This window comes from Cydia strobilella, chromosome 14, assembly GCF_947568885.1.
Source record: "Cydia strobilella chromosome 14, ilCydStro3.1, whole genome shotgun sequence".
Taxonomy (NCBI): domain Eukaryota; kingdom Metazoa; phylum Arthropoda; class Insecta; order Lepidoptera; family Tortricidae; genus Cydia; species Cydia strobilella.
The window spans coordinates 11860266-11881336 of record NC_086054.1 but is presented as its reverse complement, the minus strand read 5'-3'; the positions used below and the strand labels follow the sequence as shown (position 1 = coordinate 11881336).

The window sequence follows — 21071 nt, the reverse complement described above, 5'->3', positions numbered from 1 at the left end:
CCACTTTTGTCTATACATTTGTACACGTTATACCCCAATATCAACTTTTTACTCGACTGCGACTTAAACAGAAAGTAGGGTTATGGGTTTAAATACTGATAATCAGTACACCCTGTACTGTTCAGCTCAGGATACGGGACGGATTTTTTTAAATGACGTATTGGTAGATTCCTCTTGCCCTTCACAACCTGTTTACACTTGTTATATGTATTAAAGAAAAATGAATACAGCCGCCTTGAGAGGATGCCGAATATTAAATCATATGTTTACTTCTACCGCCTAAACTATTGAGTGGATTTCAATGAAATAGACATCAGTAGATCCATAATTGGTACACGAGTGCTATGCAATACAAATTTACTAAAATAAATTGAGGAAAAATATTTAGGACCTAAAAATGTGACTGCAAAAACAGATTTTAGGTCTTAAATGGGGTTTAAACAATAGTGTTTGCGTGTCATAAAATTGGAGCTTCGGGGACCAAGGGGATCAAACGCCATCTTGAAAAGTATAAGTCTTTTTTGGTTTTTCGTTTTTAGGGTTCCGTACCTCAAAAGGAAAAATCGGAACCCTTATAGGATCACTGGTGCGTCTGCCTGTCTGTCTGTCTGTCTGTCTGTCCGTCTGTCACAGCCTATTTTCTCCGAAACTACTGGACCAATTAAGTTGAAATTTGGTACACATATGTAAGTTTGTGACCCAAAGATGGACATGTAACGTAAACAAATTAATTTTAAACACGGGGGCCACTTTTGGGGGGTAAATGAGAAAATTACAAAATTAAGCTTGTCAAACTATATCGTGTTATACATATCAAATGAAAGAGCTCATTGTGAGAATCTCAAATATATTTCCTTTATATTTTTATGATAAACAGTTTCGAAGTTATTCAAGAAAATAGGAAAAAAACCGGCCAAGTGCGAGTCGGACTCGCGCACGAAGGGTTCCGTACCATTACGGAAAAAAAACAGCAAAAAAATCACGTTTGTTGTATGGGAGCCCCATTTAAATATTTATATTATTCTGTTTTTAGTATTTGTTGTTATAGCGGCAACAGAAATACATCATCTGTGAAAATTTCAACTGTCTAGTTATCACGGTTCATGAGATACAGCCTGGTGACAGACAGACAGACGGACAGCGGAGTCTTAGTAATAGGGTCCCGTTTTTACCCTTTGGGTACGGAACCCTAAAAATGACCAATCCCCCAACCTTTATCTTCAAAACTACTGGGTCTAAAATTTTGAAAAAAATACACAAAATAGATCTTTATCTATAGATTACAGGAAAACCTATTAGAAAAGTGCAGTCAAGCGTGAGTCGGACTTAATTACTTAGTTTTTGATCCGACCCCTACGAGTTTTTTAAAGACATTTCACTCACGTTTCACATCATAAAAAATACATTGTTTAAATTATGTAATGTACGGAACCCTTGGAACGCGAGTCCGACTCGCACTTGGCCGGTTTTTTCTCGGAATATCTGGGTTTAATGTGAATACTGTGTATAGCGAAACGAAAGCTGCTCAAACAAAGCTCTACACAAAAAAGGTATAAAGTATTTATGTAGGTACTTACAGTTTAAGCATTATTAAATAAATGCGAGTACGCGCATAAATCTTGTGAAATTTAGATAATAAGAGATCGTAAGCATAAGGCTTCCACCGTATGAAAAAGGAACCTCAGCACGAAACGAAGAAGAAGAACAAAAGGCTTTAAAAGTACTTCTTTTTTACAGGCGAAAATGAACAAAGGTTCAAGAGAAGAGCTGCTGGGGAGCTCGCAGGAGGCGCTGCGAAACAGCCAGCATGACCTGCAACACGTCTTGGAGCGACCTCTCTCTAGTGAGGAGAAGACATTCTTATTGCACGCGGACCGCGGAGACTATGCCACCGTTAAGAAGTAAGTACCTACCTACTCGTACCTAATTAGTTCGCCGATAAACAACCAGCATCATGACCTACGTCATGACTTTTACTAGGGAGGAAGGGACCTACTTATTGCACGCCGACCGAGGAAACTATGATGCCGTTAAGAAATAAGTACCTCATAGGGGAAGCAAAAAACATTATACGCTACATAACCTGAAGCGCCCTCCCTCCAGGGAGGAAAATACGTACCTACTTGCTACACGCTAACCGCGGAGACTATGAGTAAATCACAGGACACACAAGGAACACAATATGCTACATGTCCTAGAGCGAAAGTCTACTAAGTCTACTAAGTCTACTAGGGAGAAAAGGGTATCCTTATGTGATACCTAATCGATAATTGTTAATGAAGATCGAAAATCCAATAATTTATGGGCATTTCTATAGCATCAAGTGAATTTTCGTTCGCAATATTACGACGCATTTTATATTTTTCGATTGTCGTTTCTCTCTTCTCCGCTCAAAGTTACGTCACACCAGAAAACACGACATAGTTTACAGTAAAAAAATAACAATAAGTTACTAAGCCTTAAACAAAAAACTTAAATGTGTTAGTAAAAATGGGCGTATTATGCGTAGGTAGTAGGTTAAACGTGTTCTTAAACGTCACTAGTTTTACAGTTTTTAGAAAACACGGTTCAATTTGCACTCTGACTTGTTTGTATTGTTAGAATTGCGCCTGTATCAGTTGATTACTAAAACACTAGGTCGACATAGGAATCGAACACATCGACAGCTGCACCCGACAAGAAAAAAACCTTGAAAAACCTTGAGAAATTGGTAACACCAATATATACTTGAATAAAAATTTCTTACTCACTTCTTACCTAGTGTCCATTTGTCACCTTACTTACTACTACTATTTTACTAAAACTTTAAAAAAATACAGCGAAATTCCAAGCGCACGTCAACGTAATAAGACAATTTAATCCGACGGGTCAGAACTCTTCAAATACTTCCTGGATAATATAAGCTCGAAAACCGCCATTATAATGTAATAATTTAGACATATTTATAACAAAAACTTCAAAGAATTACGTCCACTCGTCGCCATCTGGTTAATCTGCTTGGACGTCCCCGATTTTCGCGATATGTCGTTAAGTACGGCGATTAGCCGCAGCCGCAAAAGTGCTGTAATCCTATTTAGTGTAGTATGTTATCACGATGCCTCCCGATTACTGTAGCTATGTTTGCTATTGGAGACGGAAGCCACTGAAATATCGGCGTTCAAAAGTTTTTGCGTCGATAATAATAGTTTTTTTGTTATACAAGGGTGCAAAGTTGTATTTTACCCGCGAGTGTAGAATTGAAACACGAGCAAGCGAAAGGATTCTATAGTTGAACCACGAGCAAAGCGAGTGGTTCTAAAATATAATCCTGAGCGTAGCGAGTGTTTCAACACACGAGAAGTAAAATACATTTGCACCCGTGTGTAACACAAAACTTTTCACCTCACTATAGCGAGGAAAGTGCAACATCCACAGGCGTTAGATCATCTTCATCACTGGAATCACTAATTTTTTCACGATATTATAACAGAAAACTCTGAAGGTGTGTATTTTTACGCGAGTCGGTGAGAAAAGTTTTTAAGTAAAAAATTTGTTGACAATGTTGTCATTTCTGACGTATGAAATGTCAATGATGCGTTTTGAAATTGCATCGACTCAACTTGTGCGTTCAGAATTATATTTAACATCATTATAAAAAAACAACGTTTCTTATGGAATTTTAAGGTGTATGACTTAAAATCATTAAATAAAGCTAAATTTGGTATTTTTTATTAGATTCGCAAACCATTTATTTAATGATAATTAATATCGAACGAACCATTATCATGAGCGTTTTACGTTTTGTTATCTGTCAAGCAACTTAAACACGCTCCATCCAAGGTCAAATTACTTTCCCCACTAGTGGATAAAACGCGTTTTTCCCCGCTTGTTTTAAAGGATAAAAGACAACTTTCCGAGCTAGTGAGGGGAAAAACCTTATATGTCTTATAAAACCTAATGTCTCGATTTGATTGTCCAACACGGGAACTTATATGTACACTTTATATAATTAAGTAACCAACCTTTACTGGTTTAAAAGACCCCAACAAACAAAAGCGATTACGGATAGTAGGTACCTACATTGCTTAAAATGTCAACGAGATCTTGTCACTTGCTGAACAATTGAGTGGCATGAAGAAACCTCTTGATGATGAATTTCTGACTGCTATTATGCTCCAAGGATTGCCTCAAGATTATGACCCAATAATAACGCCTCTGGAGCATTCTAGTATCTACAGATATGGTAAAAACAAAACTACTTCAAGATAACATTCAATCGATCGATCAAATGCCGCAATATGTATCGGAAATAGCTATGAGGTTTTTCGTTATGTTTATGACACTCCTTGGGTAAACGTAAAAAGTTTAAAAAAACCGGCCAAGTGCGAGTCGGACTCGCGTTCCAAGGGTTCCGTACATTAAACAATGTATTTTTTATGTGAAACGTGAGTGAAATGTCTTTAAAAAACCCGTAGGGGTCGGATCAAAAACAAAGCAATTAAGTCCAACACACGCTTGACTGCACTTTTCTAATAGGTTTTCCTGTGATCTATAGGTAAAGAACTATTTTTTTCAAAATTTTACTCAGTAGTTTCGGAGATAAAGCGGGGGAAACGGTAATTTTTTGCCTATTTTCTTAAATAACTTCTAAATTGTTTATCCTAAAATAATAAAAAAAAATCATTTGGGATTATCAGAATGAGCTCTTTCATTTGAGATGTAACGCGATATAGTTTGACACACTTTATTTTTTAATTTTCTCATTTACCCCCCAAAAGTGACCGTGTTTAAAATTAATTTGTTTACGTTACATGTCCATCTTTGGGTCACAAACTTAATTGGTCCAGTAGTTTCGGAGAAAATAGGCTGTGACAGACGGACAGACAGACAGACAGACGCACGAGTGATCCTATAAGGGTTCCGTTTTTTCCTTTTGAGGTACGGAACCCTAAAAATACAAAAAATAGCGTTATAATATAAGTCGATAGGTAAATTAGGATGAATGGTGAATCATTGTATAGGTAGAGGTAATGCTTAAATTATGTAGCTATTAAGTAAGTATAAGTGCGTCTTGGACCTACTCTAATGTAAATCAACTCACCCGAGTGTGTAGCCGCACCGTTTCCGATTGCCTAACTTTGCCCAACTTCGTCCGCCCGACCCGTAACTTTTTGCTGCCGTAATGTCAATTTGGGCTATTCAAGTTATTTCAGGGCTGTGTTCAGTAATTAATGTTGTATTGTACCTTTCAATGCTTTTAATGATGATTCAATCTGTCAGTTGGGAATCGAAAACTTTAGGTCTGTTATGACTTTATTATTTAAAGGTATTAAATTATCTGCCCATATCAGATACCAGGAGCGGTATTCGACATGCGTTAAGTGACGTTTCGTGTTGAACTTCAGTTGAATGGAAGAAATCGTGTGTTGTCAAATAGGTAAATTTGACATTAGCAATCCACAGTTAGGTGACAACGAAACCAAACCGAACCACGCAGAGTTCAGAGCCATTTTAAACCGTATAGTAGTAAGAAAACAAAGTTGATTTTTGTTGCATAATTTTTTCAATGAATGAGTTTTGGTGTACAACCAAATGATACTTTCCACAGTTGATGAACAAATGATTCATTCCACTGTTGAACTGATGTTGAAGCCGAAACTGACAGTTGTGCATCTCGAATAGGGCCCCAGATTTCAACGATCCGTTATTGGTAAAACTTAGAACGTTTTCACATTGTCCGATCCGATATCGGATAGAGAGTCCCCTATGGCGTAAATTCGTTTAATTTTTGTATTAACGCTTTATTATAACGCATTGACTGCCAGGGGGCGTGGCCTAGGAACAAACTTGTATGACGGTGAACGCACATGTGCGTTGGGGCAGTGACCTCTTTGTGGTCGTATCCGACATCCGATATCATTGATCTCTAGATAAGTATACTTACCTAATTGAGCATTATTCTCAAAATGTTGTCCCCTTCATACATTTAGGAACACGATTTCCTCACGCCATAACCCTTTGAGAAGTACCTACTAACTAACTATTATTAAATAATAAAGTCTGCTGTATAAAGAGAAAAGACTGAAAAACTTGCTAAATAGAAAAAGTTCAAAGCAAAACCAAAAAAATACTTAAAAGTTTCATTTTAATAAGCTGTATATTTACGTGCCTAGTGCCTACGTTGACTTATTATATTTTATAATGGAACTGCTTTAAAAGCAGCTTATGCTCAACTGAGCAAAAGTATGAAGTTTCGTAGGTAGGTTCCTTGTAGATATTCAAGATCACTTGTTTTCTTCACTTTATATTAAATCAGAACTAGCTGACCCGAGTGTCCTATTCACTGCCTACATGATATCTTTAAACTTACCTACGTAAGTCTTTTTTCAATAAAGGTAAAAAGGGTGAGCTGGGGCTGTAATCTGCAATAATAAATAAAAGGGAAAACCTTCGATATGTAACGGATTATTAACTTTATTACAAATATTCACTCAAAATAGATTCTTAAAGTCACAACTATGACAACCAACTAATATGAACCTGGTGTGAGCAGTACATTGTGCAACGAGGGGGGTAAGTAAAATATTGGAAACGAGGGTGTTAATTCGCTGGAGTTTTTATTGCTAAGCAGCATCCTAATATAAATAATTCAAAGTGGATGATAAACCTTTATATTTTATAATTCCTATCTTGTCCACAGAATTTAAGTGATCTGATGTATATAATATTGTTATTATGTAAAATATTGTATTCCGGAAAAGGGTAGCCGTTGGTACTATGTATCATTTTAACATCTTGTGTGACACAATAAACAAATTCTTATTCTTATTTAGACTTATCGACCAGTACACCGGTAGTCCGGAGATATTCGACATCAACTGCGTGGACCCTCTCAACCGCTCAGCGCTCATCGCAGCCATCGAGAACGAGAACATCGAGCTGATAAAGCTGCTACTTGCATCGGGGATCAAAGTCAAGGTCAGTGTCAAGATGGTATTGTCCCCAGACTTATCGACCAGTACACCGGCAGTCCAGAGCTGTTCGACATCAACTGCGTGGAACCTCTCAACCGCTCAGCGCTCATCGCAGCCATCGAGAACGAGAACATCGAGCTAGAACTCGCTCGCTCGCTCGTAGATTAGGCTAAATCTGCTAAGTTTTTGTAATTTTTTTTTTTTTTTAATAGTTTTTTTTTTTTTGCTGATAAAGTTGCTACTCACCAGTGTTGGCCAAACGTTAATTGCAATTAACCAACAACCAGTACAAATTGAACCGTAAACCATAACGGATGGTTACAGTTTACGGTTCAATTTGTACTGGTTAATGGTTAATTGCAATTAGCGTTCGGCCAACACTGGTACTCACATCGGGGATCAAAGTTAAGGTTAGTGGCACGATAAATACAACAGCTGGGTATGGGTAGGACTAAACTAACTGCATAGCATTTGTAATGGCAAAGTGCGCGAATGTGATCAAAAATCTCAAATTTTTATAAAAATATGACGTTTAGGCATATTGACACACCCACACTTTGTTCGGTTCATCAAAGTCGGTGTAGCTGCAGAGTTAGCTTAGACCGACACTAACAAAGTGTTTCTATCGTATTATAAGAAGTAACCACACACATAAAACCTCGTGAGTACGAGTATATAAGCACACATGATATTTAGTAGATATAGCAAAGTCAAGGTAACAGGTTATGAAGAGGTTAAGAGAAGATAGCACCATAAAAAAAACCCCTCACAAAACAACACGTGGTAAGTATATTAGATAAATATTTTAGGGCCATCGTAATGTTCCTTATCCTTTTTTTTTCATGTGATATCCTACGATATAGTATTTTATACAATCGTGATATAATAGAGAGCTTTTCAGTCGAGTACCGTGTTTAAGCAACGAAGCTTGCTGAGTTGCTTAAGTTAAGGTACGAGATTGAAAAGCTTGATTATATCACTATTGTATACAATACTTTTTCTACGAGACTAAAAAATAATACTTTCAACTAGTACAATCATATAGGTAAACAAACCAAAAGTATACAGCTAAGATACGAGAGCTGCCGCAGCCCGCGATACCTTCATACAGTTCATACCGATGCCCCGGCCGCCGGGCCCGGTGCCCCCGGCGGGTTGGTCAACGACACCTCCTCGTAACTCATGAGGCCCTGGTACCTGCTCTTTGCTAAATTCAATTTTAAGACAGTTTTTTTCTCGATTTTGCCCACCGTAGCCTATGGAGACTAACAAGCAACGCTAAGTGGTTTTCGTAGGGTATGGATGTTGCTATATGAAGGGTGTCACATGCGCGTTTCTGACTTATGAAGCAATTGTTTCTACTACAACATAAAATAAAATGGTTTTGTTGGCCAACCAATCACAAAGCAAATGCATTAAATCGAGTCTCCTCAAAATGTATGAAGTTCTATTTTCAAAAATTTTATAATTGACTAAACCGTATCGATAAAATTCTTATGCTTGAGTCGGAAGTGCCATAGACTATCCAACGTTGAAAAGAGTAAGGTTGTAGTGTTGCATGTGAAGTTGTAATACACAGATTATACTCGACGAGTAGAAAAAAACTTATTTGATTCACTGAACGACCGCGTTGATTACCTTTGCAACAAATTTGTTTCGTAGGATCGCACTACAGATATAAATTTATCAAAATAATAACATGAGGCCTATCCACAATAACACAGTACTTAGGGCGAATAAGAAACTACAAAATAGTGTTACATTCAGTCCTTAATGAAAAAATACTGTTGTTAGTAGCAGTTTCCTTTTTACGTAAGTTTTTCCTTCCATTCTTTTGGTTTAAGTACAAGCTTTTACACTTGAAAGGGCCACCGGAATAAAATATAGTACACATTGACATGTTTTTAAACCAAATCTGACACTCGGATGGTATAATTAACGTTACTTAATATATTATGACGACCGGTCTGGTCTAGTGGGTAGTGACCCTGCCTGTGAAGCCGATGGTCCTGGGTTCGAATCCCGGTAAGAGCATTTATTTGTGTGATGAGTGATTTTCTATGTATTTATTTAAGTATTTATATATTATATATATCGTTGTCTGAGTACCCATAACACAAGCTTCCTTGGGCTTACCGTGGGACTTAGTCAATCTGTGTAAGAATGTCCTATAATATTTATTTACAGTACATGTGGTGCTACTTTCTCGCACTAGTGCCTAAAAGAGCACTTATCGTGCATATGTCGAAACTTTGAAGGGCCATATGTACTGTAAAACGTTGTACGATACACGTGCGAATAGGTAATTCGCAACTCGTGTCGATTTAAAACACTCCCTGCGGTCGTGTTTTAATTTATCGCCACTCGTTTCGAATTTCCTTATTTCCGCACTTGTATCGTAAATAACTATTATAATACTCGCGTCGAATGATGGTCCCCATTTATATGGAGTAGCTGTCACATAAAACGTTTCTAGGCATTTTTTGGAACATATTTATTCGAGTAATTAGGGTTCCATACCAAAAAGGTACAAAAGGAACCCTTATGGTGCGACTCTGTCTGTCTGTCAAATTGCTAAATATCTCGAGAACTACTGAAGCTATCGATTTTAAATAGTTATGAACAACGCTAACCCAAACACATTGGAATTATGAAAAATGCCCAATATAAAACGGGGACAAAATTTCAAAGTCTAGTTACTAGGTCGAGTGGGATATCATTTGAAAGAGCGCGAAATGAACATAACAAAACAATTTTTTATTTGTTTTTCATAGTAATAAAAAACTAATGTAAAAACTATCACGTTCGTAGCAATGGAACGTTGATAGACTTTATCTGTCGTTACGTATATAAATATCCTGTGTGTTTATATTCGTCATTATGACGAAAGACGAAACCGGCATGAATTGTACGGTTCCTGAGTATGTTAATAGTAACATTGCCCGCGTCAACTATCAGTAACGTCGCAACGTCGCAACATTAACGCTTCTGCAGTCGTCATCCGAATATCGCTTTAATGCCGTCGCTGAATCAAAGTATGTGAAGCAACCTAGATGTAAATTAGCTTATTTTATTGATATTAATTGCTGCTGATACTGTTTGCTAGATTCCACCTAGACTGTAAGTGTGCGAGCGGGATATCCTATATACGCGCATAGCTCCCGCTCATACACCGGAGCGACCTGCGAATTCGCATATGTGATAACCGCGTAAGAAGAATATTCACCAAAAGAAGGAGGTGAGATGAGTATGTTTTTTTTGATAAATGGGTTTACCTTACCATACAATACGTTTCGTGACTTTTATCCCTAAAGACCTATATTTTATGACTATTTAAAAAAATATTTTGTTCCTTAGGGTGTTATTCCACTTAAAAAATGTGAGACGCAATGCACATTAGGCAAAGATTTTGGATAAGTGGAATACAACCCTTAGACAACTATTTATGGAAATAAATACCACGTAAAGGGTAATATAGTACGGACGGGACCGTATGATCCACTACGTCATCTGATACAGGAATAAGCCCCATGGCACACGTTCATAAAAATGATGCTAAATTTGGAAAAAATAGTTAAAAAAATGACTTGGCCGAAAGCACAAAAAAAGGGCCACTTCCGGTTACGAAAAAAATGAGAAATTTATGTCATGGCAATTTTAATGTAGATTCAGAAAACACTTGTCGTAACCGGAAGTGGCCCTTTTTTTCGTGCTTTCGGCCAATTCAATTTTTTTACTATTTTTTTCAAAATTAGCATCACTTTTATGAACGTGTGCCATGGGGCTTATTCTTGTATCAGATGACGTAATAGATCATACGGTCTCCGCCCGTACTATAAGAAAGAAGTAAGAATAAAGCAGGCACAGATACGCATGTAGCCCTCGGGAAATCAGCGCGGCGGAGCGGTTGATCACATCTGTCGATATTTACATAATACCGTGTCTTACCTTACCGTTTTTTAGGATTCCTTCCCGAAAGACATGTTTCGCACAAATACTTAGGTATATACAGGGTCGAGTGGGAAAAACGAGGGGAGGCCTTTGCCCAGCAGTGGGACACCAAAGTAGGCTTATAAAAAAAAAAAAACTGGTATTTACTAGTCAGGCAAACCAATTTGTCAGCAAAATAAGGCGTAAAATTTATAATTTATATATATAAGTGACTGATAATCGATTGACTGATTTTCTACTGACATGCCTTGCCATATTATAAATTAATTTTGTATCAAACAGAAACGCCTGCCAACGATGCTATTTAGCTTAGAAATAAATTAAAGGTGGAAAAAATTACTGTTTTGGGTGGGACTTGAACCCACGACCACTGGATCGCTAGGCCAGTGCTCTTCCATCTGAGCTACTATTTAATAGTGACGCTCGGTAGAGAGGACTGCGTTTGTGCAAAGATAGATATAACTCCGTAATAGATGGATACAGTCTAAGGAAAAAACGTGCCTCGAAAATCACGAAAATTTGATTCTTGATCAGATGGCGCCACTACCTTTGGCCTACTCTCATATAGAGGGCGTTGACGGTTTCGTTTGTTATTAACGCAATAATTTTAACGCATATGAGTGAAAGAACATGGCTCAAAATCATATAAAAAGAATGAATGCAAATCATTTATCCATATTTAAATACATTTTATCGTATTTTATAAATCTTCATTGTTAGTTTTAAAGTGTGTCGATAGATGGCAGTGAATTTACTGTGGTTACAAAATTTACTATGACAGTACCGCTCTATTCTATTATATCCTCTTTGGTTTGTGTAACTCAATCCAGTGATTAGTTTCAATTGTCAGCAAGTGCTCGTATTGCGGATTTGTGTACTTGGAGATTTTTAACAGCCGCTATGTGTTCCTTCACCCTCACTTAACCTGTTTACGTTTAAAGTGTTGTACAGCCTACAATTTAATTACCGTTAAATAATATTTGGCAGTCACTTTTGAAATTTCTCATCGATTAATTACTATAGTTGGTCAAACCAAATTGTCAGTAAATAAAAACAAAAAAAAACTATACTCATCCTTTTCTTTCGGGTGCTAGTACTGGTGTAAGACAAAGATAGTATGATTATCTCTATGTTTGAAATGAGACAGTCCTTTGTCAAACTATACCTTGTAATATTCTTTGTCGCTAGGACGCGCTTCTACATGCTATCAAAGAAGAGTACGTGGAAGCAGTCGAAATGTTGCTGCAGTGGGAAGAGGAGCATCACGTCCCCGGTGAACCGTATGTAAGTGATCGAGATATCTGCGTTGAATATCCAAAAACTGTTATTGTTAGACCAAGATAAGTCTGCAACGATTTTGACAGCACACGCGCAAGTGTTATTTATACGATATAATTTCATTGAAGTTTGACTTTTAAAATAAAACTTGCACTGCGTGTGCTATCAAAATCGTTGCAGACTTATCTTGGTCTAACTCTAGCCACCCCCGTATTTCTCTCGGGATTGGTTTTGGGTATGATGCGAAGGGTTTCTCTTTAATTATAATTATGAATTTGTTCAAATTAAATGTTATGACTTATGTCTTTCCTTATGAAAATGTAACGTAATATAGTAGATTTTACAACAAGGGCATAAACTAGCTGCAGCAGTGGCAGTTTGCATGGCAGATTTTGGACTTTATTGCTAAGTCAATAAAGGTTGTAATAGATGAGTTTACTTTATGCACTAAGGCATAAAGAGCAGTTTTATGCCGCTTACACGCGAATTAAACACCAAATTTACGAGCATGATAAGTGAAAAAGGTATTTTTGACAGAGTTGGGAGTCCGTGGAGCCTTCAGCAGCTACCTTCACTCCAGACATCACCCCTCTCATCCTAGCAGCTCATCGGAACCACTACGAGATCCTGAAGATCCTGCTGGACAGAGGAGCCACGCTGCCCGTACCTCACGACGTCAAGTAGGTACAGGCATGATTTACGTAAGTAGATATGCAAAGTTATAACTTTAGATCAAAATTGGTATCAACAGATATGCTGTTTTATGATTTGATGTACTGTAAAGACAGCTTGCTGTTAGTTTTTAAATACTATGAATTTGGACGTTTAATTTGAGGACCAATAGCTTATACCTAGCTAAGAGTAGATCATCTCTCAAGAGTACATCTTGAGGCGTCAAGTGACAAGTATTAATTCACAAATCAGTGTTTTATTTTAGTATCCTAATTAATTTAATTATTTGTACTGCATTGGCTCAACGACTCCAAGTGGATCTTGGCCCTCATCGCCAGAGCGAGCATTTCTCTTCTGTTCTGAGTAAAATCACGGCTGTTGCAGATGTGTTAGGTCTTTATTTGATCTCATTACTTCAACTGTACCTAGGATGTTCGTCTATTCTTTGGGTGAATTGAATTTTAGGTAACATAATTGTATATTATTTTCTCTTTCCTCCTTCAGATGCGGCTGTGACGAGTGCGTGAAATCTTCCCAGGAGGATTCCCTCAGGCACTCTCAAGCTCGTATCAATGCATACCGTGCCCTCACCTCTCCATCCCTCATAGCCTTATCTTCGACAGACCCGCTGTTGACAGCCTTCCAGCTTTCTTGGGAGCTGAACAGACTTAGTAGGATGGAGACGGAATTCAGAGTTGAATATAAGGTAAATGAAAGTTGAAATAATCACCAAGTCTTCTACTCCATACAGTAGGTTTGCTGCTGGAAGGTTTTTACTCTTTAGGGAGTTGAAAGCAGAGCCTAGAGACGAAATAGAGTTATAGAGAGTAGAATGTATATTAGAGGTAAGGTAAAACTCCAATAAACCTCATGAACAACTAAGGCTACTCAAGGTGACACACTTTGGTAACTCCGAGTACAGTTATTGGAATTTTATGTCTGTGCCACGTCGTACCTTATCACAGTGTTAATCAATAAGAAAACCGTTAGCGATCTTATATAATTGTCTCTAAAGAGGCGCAAAAATCAAATTCCTTGGTCGTACAGATTTGTCTGGTATCAGTTCTTCATAGTCATGATTTCAGCATATTTGAGAATTTATCAGTCTTTGTTAATTTATAATAATCTGCTAATTACAAAAAAATGTTCATCAAAACCACTTATGGTAAGGAAAATTAACAGGATTAAATTTTATTTGATTCTGTGAAAGTTTTATTCTGAGCACTGAATGCTGTACTCCGTTGGGCTAATTCTTTCTAATTCTAATTTTCCGTGCCAGGACTTAAAACAGCAGAGCCAAGAGTTCGCGACCTCCCTCCTGGACCACACGAGAACGTCCAACGAGCTCGAAATCATGCTGAACTACAACCCCGGGGACATCGACTGCTGGGAGCCGGGAGAACGGCAGACGCTTGGCAGACTCAAGCTGGCCATCCAATATAAGCAGAAAATGGTAATTATTTTACAACAATAATAGGCATTAAAACAGCAGTGCCAAGAGTTTGCCACCAACCTCTCGGACGACACGAGAATGTCCAATGAGAGATTGTGCTACAACCCCGCGGACAATGACTGCTGGGAGCCGGGAGAACGACAGACGCTTGGCAGACTCAAGTTAGCCATCAGCAGGCAATTGGCAGCTGCCAAATAGTTGTCGTCCCACGAAAGTTCATATTTTCACCACGTCGGGCGTTTGCGTCGCTTATATTTTCCTCACCACCAACTTCGCACATCGCACATAGCCAATAGTTACCGTTTATTAATTATGAACATTTGTATGAATCTTTCATATCTAAACCTCGACTTCACGTGCCTGATAGCACAAAATTGTATGTTTTTTACGTTACGTTGGTATATGTGATTTGTCTTTGTTGATAAATTTTCCATCTCAGACTCAAACCCGATTTAACCATTTTCTTTGATGTCCTAATGCCGATGTTGCCTCGTAACAATTGTTCTGATTAAGAAAATTATTGCAATATTCTAATACTAGTTTGCTTATTGAGCATTTGGCATCGTCTTTCTCTAGATATTCGATACCACCATAAATATTTTGGCCAGTTTTATGTGACAATATGTGATTTACTATACTATGTGATTCAATAAGGTACCTTTACCTTATAGTTATTACAATTGCCTTGGAAATAAATTCATGGACTTGGTAAAGCCACCTGTTTCTTTATTTGTAAAATTATTTCAAAAAGAACTTAAGTTGTACTGAAACCATTATGTTTATACCGCTGTACAGAAACAAGGAGTGATAAGGGTGTAAAGCCATATATTTTGTCACCCATATTGTAGTGAAAGTGTGAAAGTACATTAAACAAGTTACAAGATATAGCGATTTAAGAATTCCATTTTTGAGATTAAATAGATTTGAAATTATTGGTTTAATAGGCCATTTGCAGGTTACTGCGATGCCACTCGAAGAGGTGTTCAATTAAATTTTCATACTAGTTAAGGTAACCTAGTTTTTGCGATCTACAGCACTTTATTTTTGAGTCAGGTTTTGAGCGTTAGCTATTCATCTATACTTATTATATTACTTAACCCTTTATTAGGCATAAAGGTGTCAGAAGTTATGCAAAATTAAACCCTGTGACTTTGAAATAAAATTCTAAATCAGGTGGGAAATATACTCCCTCTGTCTTATAGAAGGCTTAAATGCAGGTTTACATCCTTACAAAAACAATAGTTTTAGTAGGCAAATACAATTTAACATATTGAAACATTTTAAAATCCCGCTTATGCTCTAACGTAACCTTACCACATAACTTCTCATCCATTTGAGACGGGAAGCTACAAGGTACTCATACGTAATGGTTACTTACGAAACATGAAAAAGGATTCCGTTTATATCTATTTTTATTTTATGTTATGTATGTAAAATGCAGTGCACTCTTATATTTATTTTATTTAAAATAATATTATGGGGTATTTGTGTTGGTGTCTTCTCGAAACCAAGTCTTTTAAAAGCTCATTTGTATTGGTTTTGAGAATGGAACGTACTCACTCATATAAAAAACGGAAAGAGAGAAGCCTGAAAAACAGACAACCCACTGTCTAAAAGTCGTCTGAGGAATAAAAGTTTTTTCTTACACTGTGAAATACATATAGGCCAGGCAACAAAAAAGTATAGAGGGAAATGCTAGGAACATAATTTTTGGCTTCGTGACTTATCAAAAGTCAAAAGTCCCCGGCCATAGCCCTTGAGCTTGGGGGAGGGGGGTTTGAAGGTCCCATTTTTCAGTTTTTCGCTTATATATCGGAAACTATGCGTCCTAGCGACATGATCAATTATACAAAATGAAAGCTGATTAAATTTGCTACCAGTATTATTCAGTCAAGTTTTTCGATACCTTGTAGTTTTCGAGATATCCGCTCTTGAAAGTGTAATTTTGCATTAAATTTCCTTCAATAATATTCACGGTGCTCTCGATAACCCCGAAAGATTTAACAGTGTATTCCTGATAATATTTAAAGATTAAAATGTCCTATAAACTTTTCTAGGATTCGCCTAGTTTCAGAGTTAATACCAATTAAAAAACAAAACATCAAGTAACACTGCAAAAAATATGTTTTACGAAAAAAGAAATTCATTTTAAGTGACAGTTTTACCAATATAATTTATTTTGTATGTACAAATACATTTAAAAAAAATCTACCTACATATATAATATAATGCGGCGATGCAGTTATTTCGCAGTCTTCACTAGAATATTAATTTATTAATTAGTATATTAATACCTAGTGGTTATAATTGTATTCCAGTTTGTCGCTCATCCAAATGTCCAGCAGTTGCTTGGGGCGATTTGGTACGAGGGCTTGCCTGGATTCAAGCGGAAAAGCATCGTCGGCCAAGCTGTACAGGTACACAACCACACACACCTACTTGTATAAGTAAAATATAGCAGGGATAACAAGGTGCAACGCGTTCTCTGGCGAATTCTGACAGCTACTTATTTACCAAAATGTCGTCTCAAGGATGGGTAAAGATAATGCAACTTTTGGCGTAGTTCCCACTACACTTCCAAACGCGCCAAGTATTCGCTCGAGACAAAACTGTGACTTCGTAACAAGCTGATTTACTGACACGTACTCACTTATCGGGTTTCATCACCACAGCCTTCGAGTTATGAATGCGACCGTATCACGCGTAAACACGAAACAATCACAGTTTTCCCTGAACGACGCCTCGTATTCGTACCCATATTTTTCAACCCTGCCGGCAGTGTTGGCCGAAACGTTAATGAAATTAACCATTAACCAGTACAAATTGAACCGTAAACTGTAACCGTCCGTTACGGTTTACGGTTCAATTTGTACTGGTTATTGGTTAATTGCAAATAACGTTCGGCTAACACTGCCGCTTATAACGACAAGTTCCAAATAAAACGGTTGTGAGGTATACTTAGTTGAAATTTTCTGATTTGTTTCTTTTACAGCTCATCTGGAGATAATGCATTTGTGTGATGTAGAATAGAACGGTAATTCGGCGGGCGCAGCATGGTTCCATTTTTTTCGCCTGTCACTATGTCCGTCACTTTCGCACTTACATACTTGTTAGAACGTGACAGACATGGTGACAAGCGATAAAAATGCGACCGTGCTACCGTCGCAGGAAATTTTTTTTTGGAGATAACAAACAATAAATATTATCTCCATGAGCTGTTACATGAATTTGAACCATATAAATAGTAATTTTAAACGAGCTTGTTCCCGTTCACTTTTGACGAAGTCAGTAGTAGTAGCAAGCGTTACTGAGTTGTAATCAAAGAGTAGAGTAAGTATATAGAAAGTTGTAATTAAAGAACAAAATGAGAACGTAATTGGTGTAAACCGTTATCTCAAAAGAACAATTCTTTAACCGGTAATCGCAAACGGAAACGAAATCCTTTTCTTTCCCGGTTGATTAAACGAAACCGGTTTGAGAAATGAGACCGGTTTCCGAGCCCTGAATGAAAAAATACCTTTTGTTTATCAGATTAGGGGTTTAAGCTCAAAAAAATCACCTCAAAAAATTCCAACTAACAACACAACACACAACACCAGTGACCACTCCATCAGCGGACCTTATATCGTTGCAATAAGGTTTAGGTATGATTAACAGTGTCGACGATGGTACATAATTGCCCGTCTTTTTTCTACAGGTCGCGAAATTAGGCGCCATGTTCCCCATATATTGCACAATATACATGCTGGCGCCAAACTCGGAGTACGGACAATTTATGAAGAAACCTTTTGTCAAGTTTATCTGCCACAGTTCCTCCTACATGTTGTTTCTAAGTAAGTAATAATAATAATCGTCTTATACTTATTATTTATTAAGAATTCAAGGAAATTTAAATAAATTGATGTATTAATTTTTTTTATTCGAGTTTGATTTGACGAATATTCTTACTAACGAGCAAATTTTTTTTTATTCAGACTTTTTTAATCAAGTTTTTATCATCTTCTGATAAAAGATTACGACACTTAGGCCCACTTGCACTAACCCACTAACCCGGGGTTAACCTGTTAAACCGTTAACCCAGTGACAAATTGAACTGGTAACCATGGTAACTCCAGGTTTAATCGGGTAATCCCGGGTTAGTAAATGGTGCAAATGGTGCTTAAGCCATTTGGAAATCCCAGCTTCAAAGTGTTCCCCGAACTATTATTATAAGTGATGGGAGCTATTGTTTGTGCCTTCATACTTCCTGATTCAGCTTTGATCTATTTATAGGTATCTAAATGTGTATGATCTTATAGGTTTAGGCTGAATTTATATTTCGTTCGAAGGATTCGGAGAAATCTAGATTTGATATTGGGTATAGGTAATGGTATACCGTGTAGCCGCCGTCATACCATGTTTACCGCCGCTGGAAATACTATTATATGTGAATCTTTTTTCCTAGCCGTTTTATGCCGAGGAGAAGTTTAAAAAAAACTAAAAATGAAAACAACTTGAAAATTAGTAACTAAGTCTTTAGATCTTAGAGACTGGTTAACAGGCTTAAATCATTGACGACCGGTCTGGCCTAGTGGGTAGTGACCCTGCCTGTGAATCTGATGGTCCTGGGTTCGAATCCCGGTAAGGGCATTTATTTGTGTAATGAGCACAGATATTTGTTCCTGAGTCATAGGTGTTTTCTATGTATTTAAGTATTTATATATTATATATTATATCGTTGTCTGAGTACCCATAACACAAGCCTCCTTGGGCTTACCGTGGGACTTAGTCAATCTGTGTAGGAATGTCCTTATAAATATTTATTTATTTAAAAAAATGATCTCTATAACCATTTTCAAAGAATATGTCGAATTACAAATCAAAACTAAAATTCTTTATTTGAGACAACATATGGTCCATAAATTTGTTAGTTAAAGCTTATGCCTTATGTTAGTAACAACAACAACAGTAATTTAATAAAATACTTAATAAATTAAAAACAAAATCGACTTTGTCCGCTAACCCTACATTGCCCCTAACAAAGGACACTAAATAGGCAAAGTGTATGGTTGTTAATGGCAATTTTATAAATTAAAAAACTAAGAAAACTGCCCACAGTTTTTCGGAAACAGATTTTGTGGCATATTTTAAAGCACTGAAAGTAACTATAAAATCGTCATCACTGTGGGAATTATACTTATCTAAGATAACGATGTATGTGAAGAACGTGTGAAGAACAATATCAACATAAAAAACTATGTACTTATACTTAGTTATGTGGCTAAACCGACAGTTATGTGGATACAAGGCCAAAAATTAAGTGTAAAATATGTGCGATATTACAAAAAAAAATATTTAATAAAATATTTTAGTGTCTAGTTTAATTTAAGTTTCCCTAGAAATAAAACATTTATTTCGTGAAGTTTTTATTTATTTATTTCGTTGCATGCTTGAGAAAAGCACTATACATACCTCGGCGTGAAAAGGGGTTGTAAGCCTCATAACTATTGGGCCTCACTACGTTCGGTCGTCTACATGCATTCGGCCGGTAACCCCTTACTTCCCAATTTCTGTGATAATGTACTATTGCACCTGAGTTGATTCGGATAGGAGGTAAGAACTATACCTACTAAGAGTGTATAGAGTTGGCCAGAGGGCACCATAAGCCGTTAAGAGATTGCATATAGTTGAGAAAATTCGACCCATGCCGCCGTGACCCGAGTGGCCGAGTTTTCTAGGCATCTGCAGCAAAGCAAAGGACGCTAGAGCGATCTCTCGTATAAGACATTTATTTCAGTTTACAAAAATAACCAGCTTTTTCACTACGAATAATGTTCGACAGTGCTCCTCTCCCTCGCATCGCAACGCGCCGAGTTCTTGGTCCTTGAGTGGTCCGGCATCAGCTGGCTGCAAGAGCTCGTGGAATACTGGAAGGAGCACGAGCGAGGGGCCCTGCCTGGCCTCATAGAGTTTACAGTCGTCATTTATATAGCTAGTGAGTTGAACTTACTTTTAGTTCACGGGTGATGACAATAGTCGCCACCGAAAAAGCGGACTTTTTTTAAATGTATTTGTAAAAGAGCCAGCTATCGGAGCGTCGTGGTATTTTTTATATGCATCTTGACTTATACAGCGGTATTATGAGACCGATCCCTAAGACAAAAGGTTCACATTCGTATATAAAAATTCCGAAATGTACCCATACCCCATACCCATTCTTAAATCGACAATAGTCGTCATCCGTACTGAAGAATTACTTTGCTAGTGTAGTGGCGACTCCGTGCGACACCCGTACCTAAAGGGTTAACCAACATCATCAGTATCATCTACATTCTATCTCCGAATACTATTCTCTATTAGAATACCCTGGACCGCCGTCTAAACATTTTTAATAATCATCCAAACATTCCAAACGATCTTCCAGCATTAATCGATACTGTATTTTTTTTCTTGCAGGTTTAATATGGGCCGAATTAAGATCACTATGGACTAATGGCATTTTGGAGTACATCAGTGATTTGTGGAACATAGTCGACTTCATTACTAACATGTTCTACATCGCTTGGATTAGTTTGCGGGTCTCCTCTTGGTATATTGTTCAGGTATTCATAAAATTCTAATATATTATTTTATAATTTGTACTTAGTAATAAGTTTTTATTAATATTCGTTTACATATAGGAAACTATATCTATTACTAGAAAAATGTTACTTTATAAACTCATCTGTTTTATAAGACTGTTTGTTTCTTAATAAATAATAAAAATAAATAAAAAAAATAAAACT

At 37.1% G+C, this 21071-nt stretch overlaps 2 protein-coding genes across 3 annotated transcripts in view; one reads left to right on the top strand and one right to left on the bottom strand.

Annotated features, from left to right (window-relative positions):
- Positions 1-21071, top strand: part of LOC134747249 (transient receptor potential protein) — a 60748-nt gene that overhangs the window by 24083 nt on the left and 15594 nt on the right. For both annotated transcript variants that reach the window (XM_063681857.1, XM_063681858.1), the window contains exons 2-11: positions 1738-1901; positions 6813-6957; positions 12093-12188; positions 12720-12862; positions 13359-13560; positions 14134-14307; positions 16626-16724; positions 18005-18140; positions 20129-20281; positions 20743-20888. In XM_063681857.1, the coding sequence (XP_063537927.1) occupies positions 1738-1901; positions 6813-6957; positions 12093-12188; positions 12720-12862; positions 13359-13560; positions 14134-14307; positions 16626-16724; positions 18005-18140; positions 20129-20281; positions 20743-20888 (1458 nt within the window). The remainder of the gene's footprint in view (positions 1-1737; positions 1902-6812; positions 6958-12092; positions 12189-12719; positions 12863-13358; positions 13561-14133; positions 14308-16625; positions 16725-18004; positions 18141-20128; positions 20282-20742; positions 20889-21071) is intronic.
- The window catches only part of LOC134747270 (cathepsin O-like), a 160054-nt gene continuing 143500 nt past the window's right edge, over positions 4518-21071 (bottom strand). The window contains exon 7 of the mRNA XM_063681888.1: positions 4518-4528. The gene's annotated coding sequence lies outside the window, so the exon portion shown is untranslated. The remainder of the gene's footprint in view (positions 4529-21071) is intronic.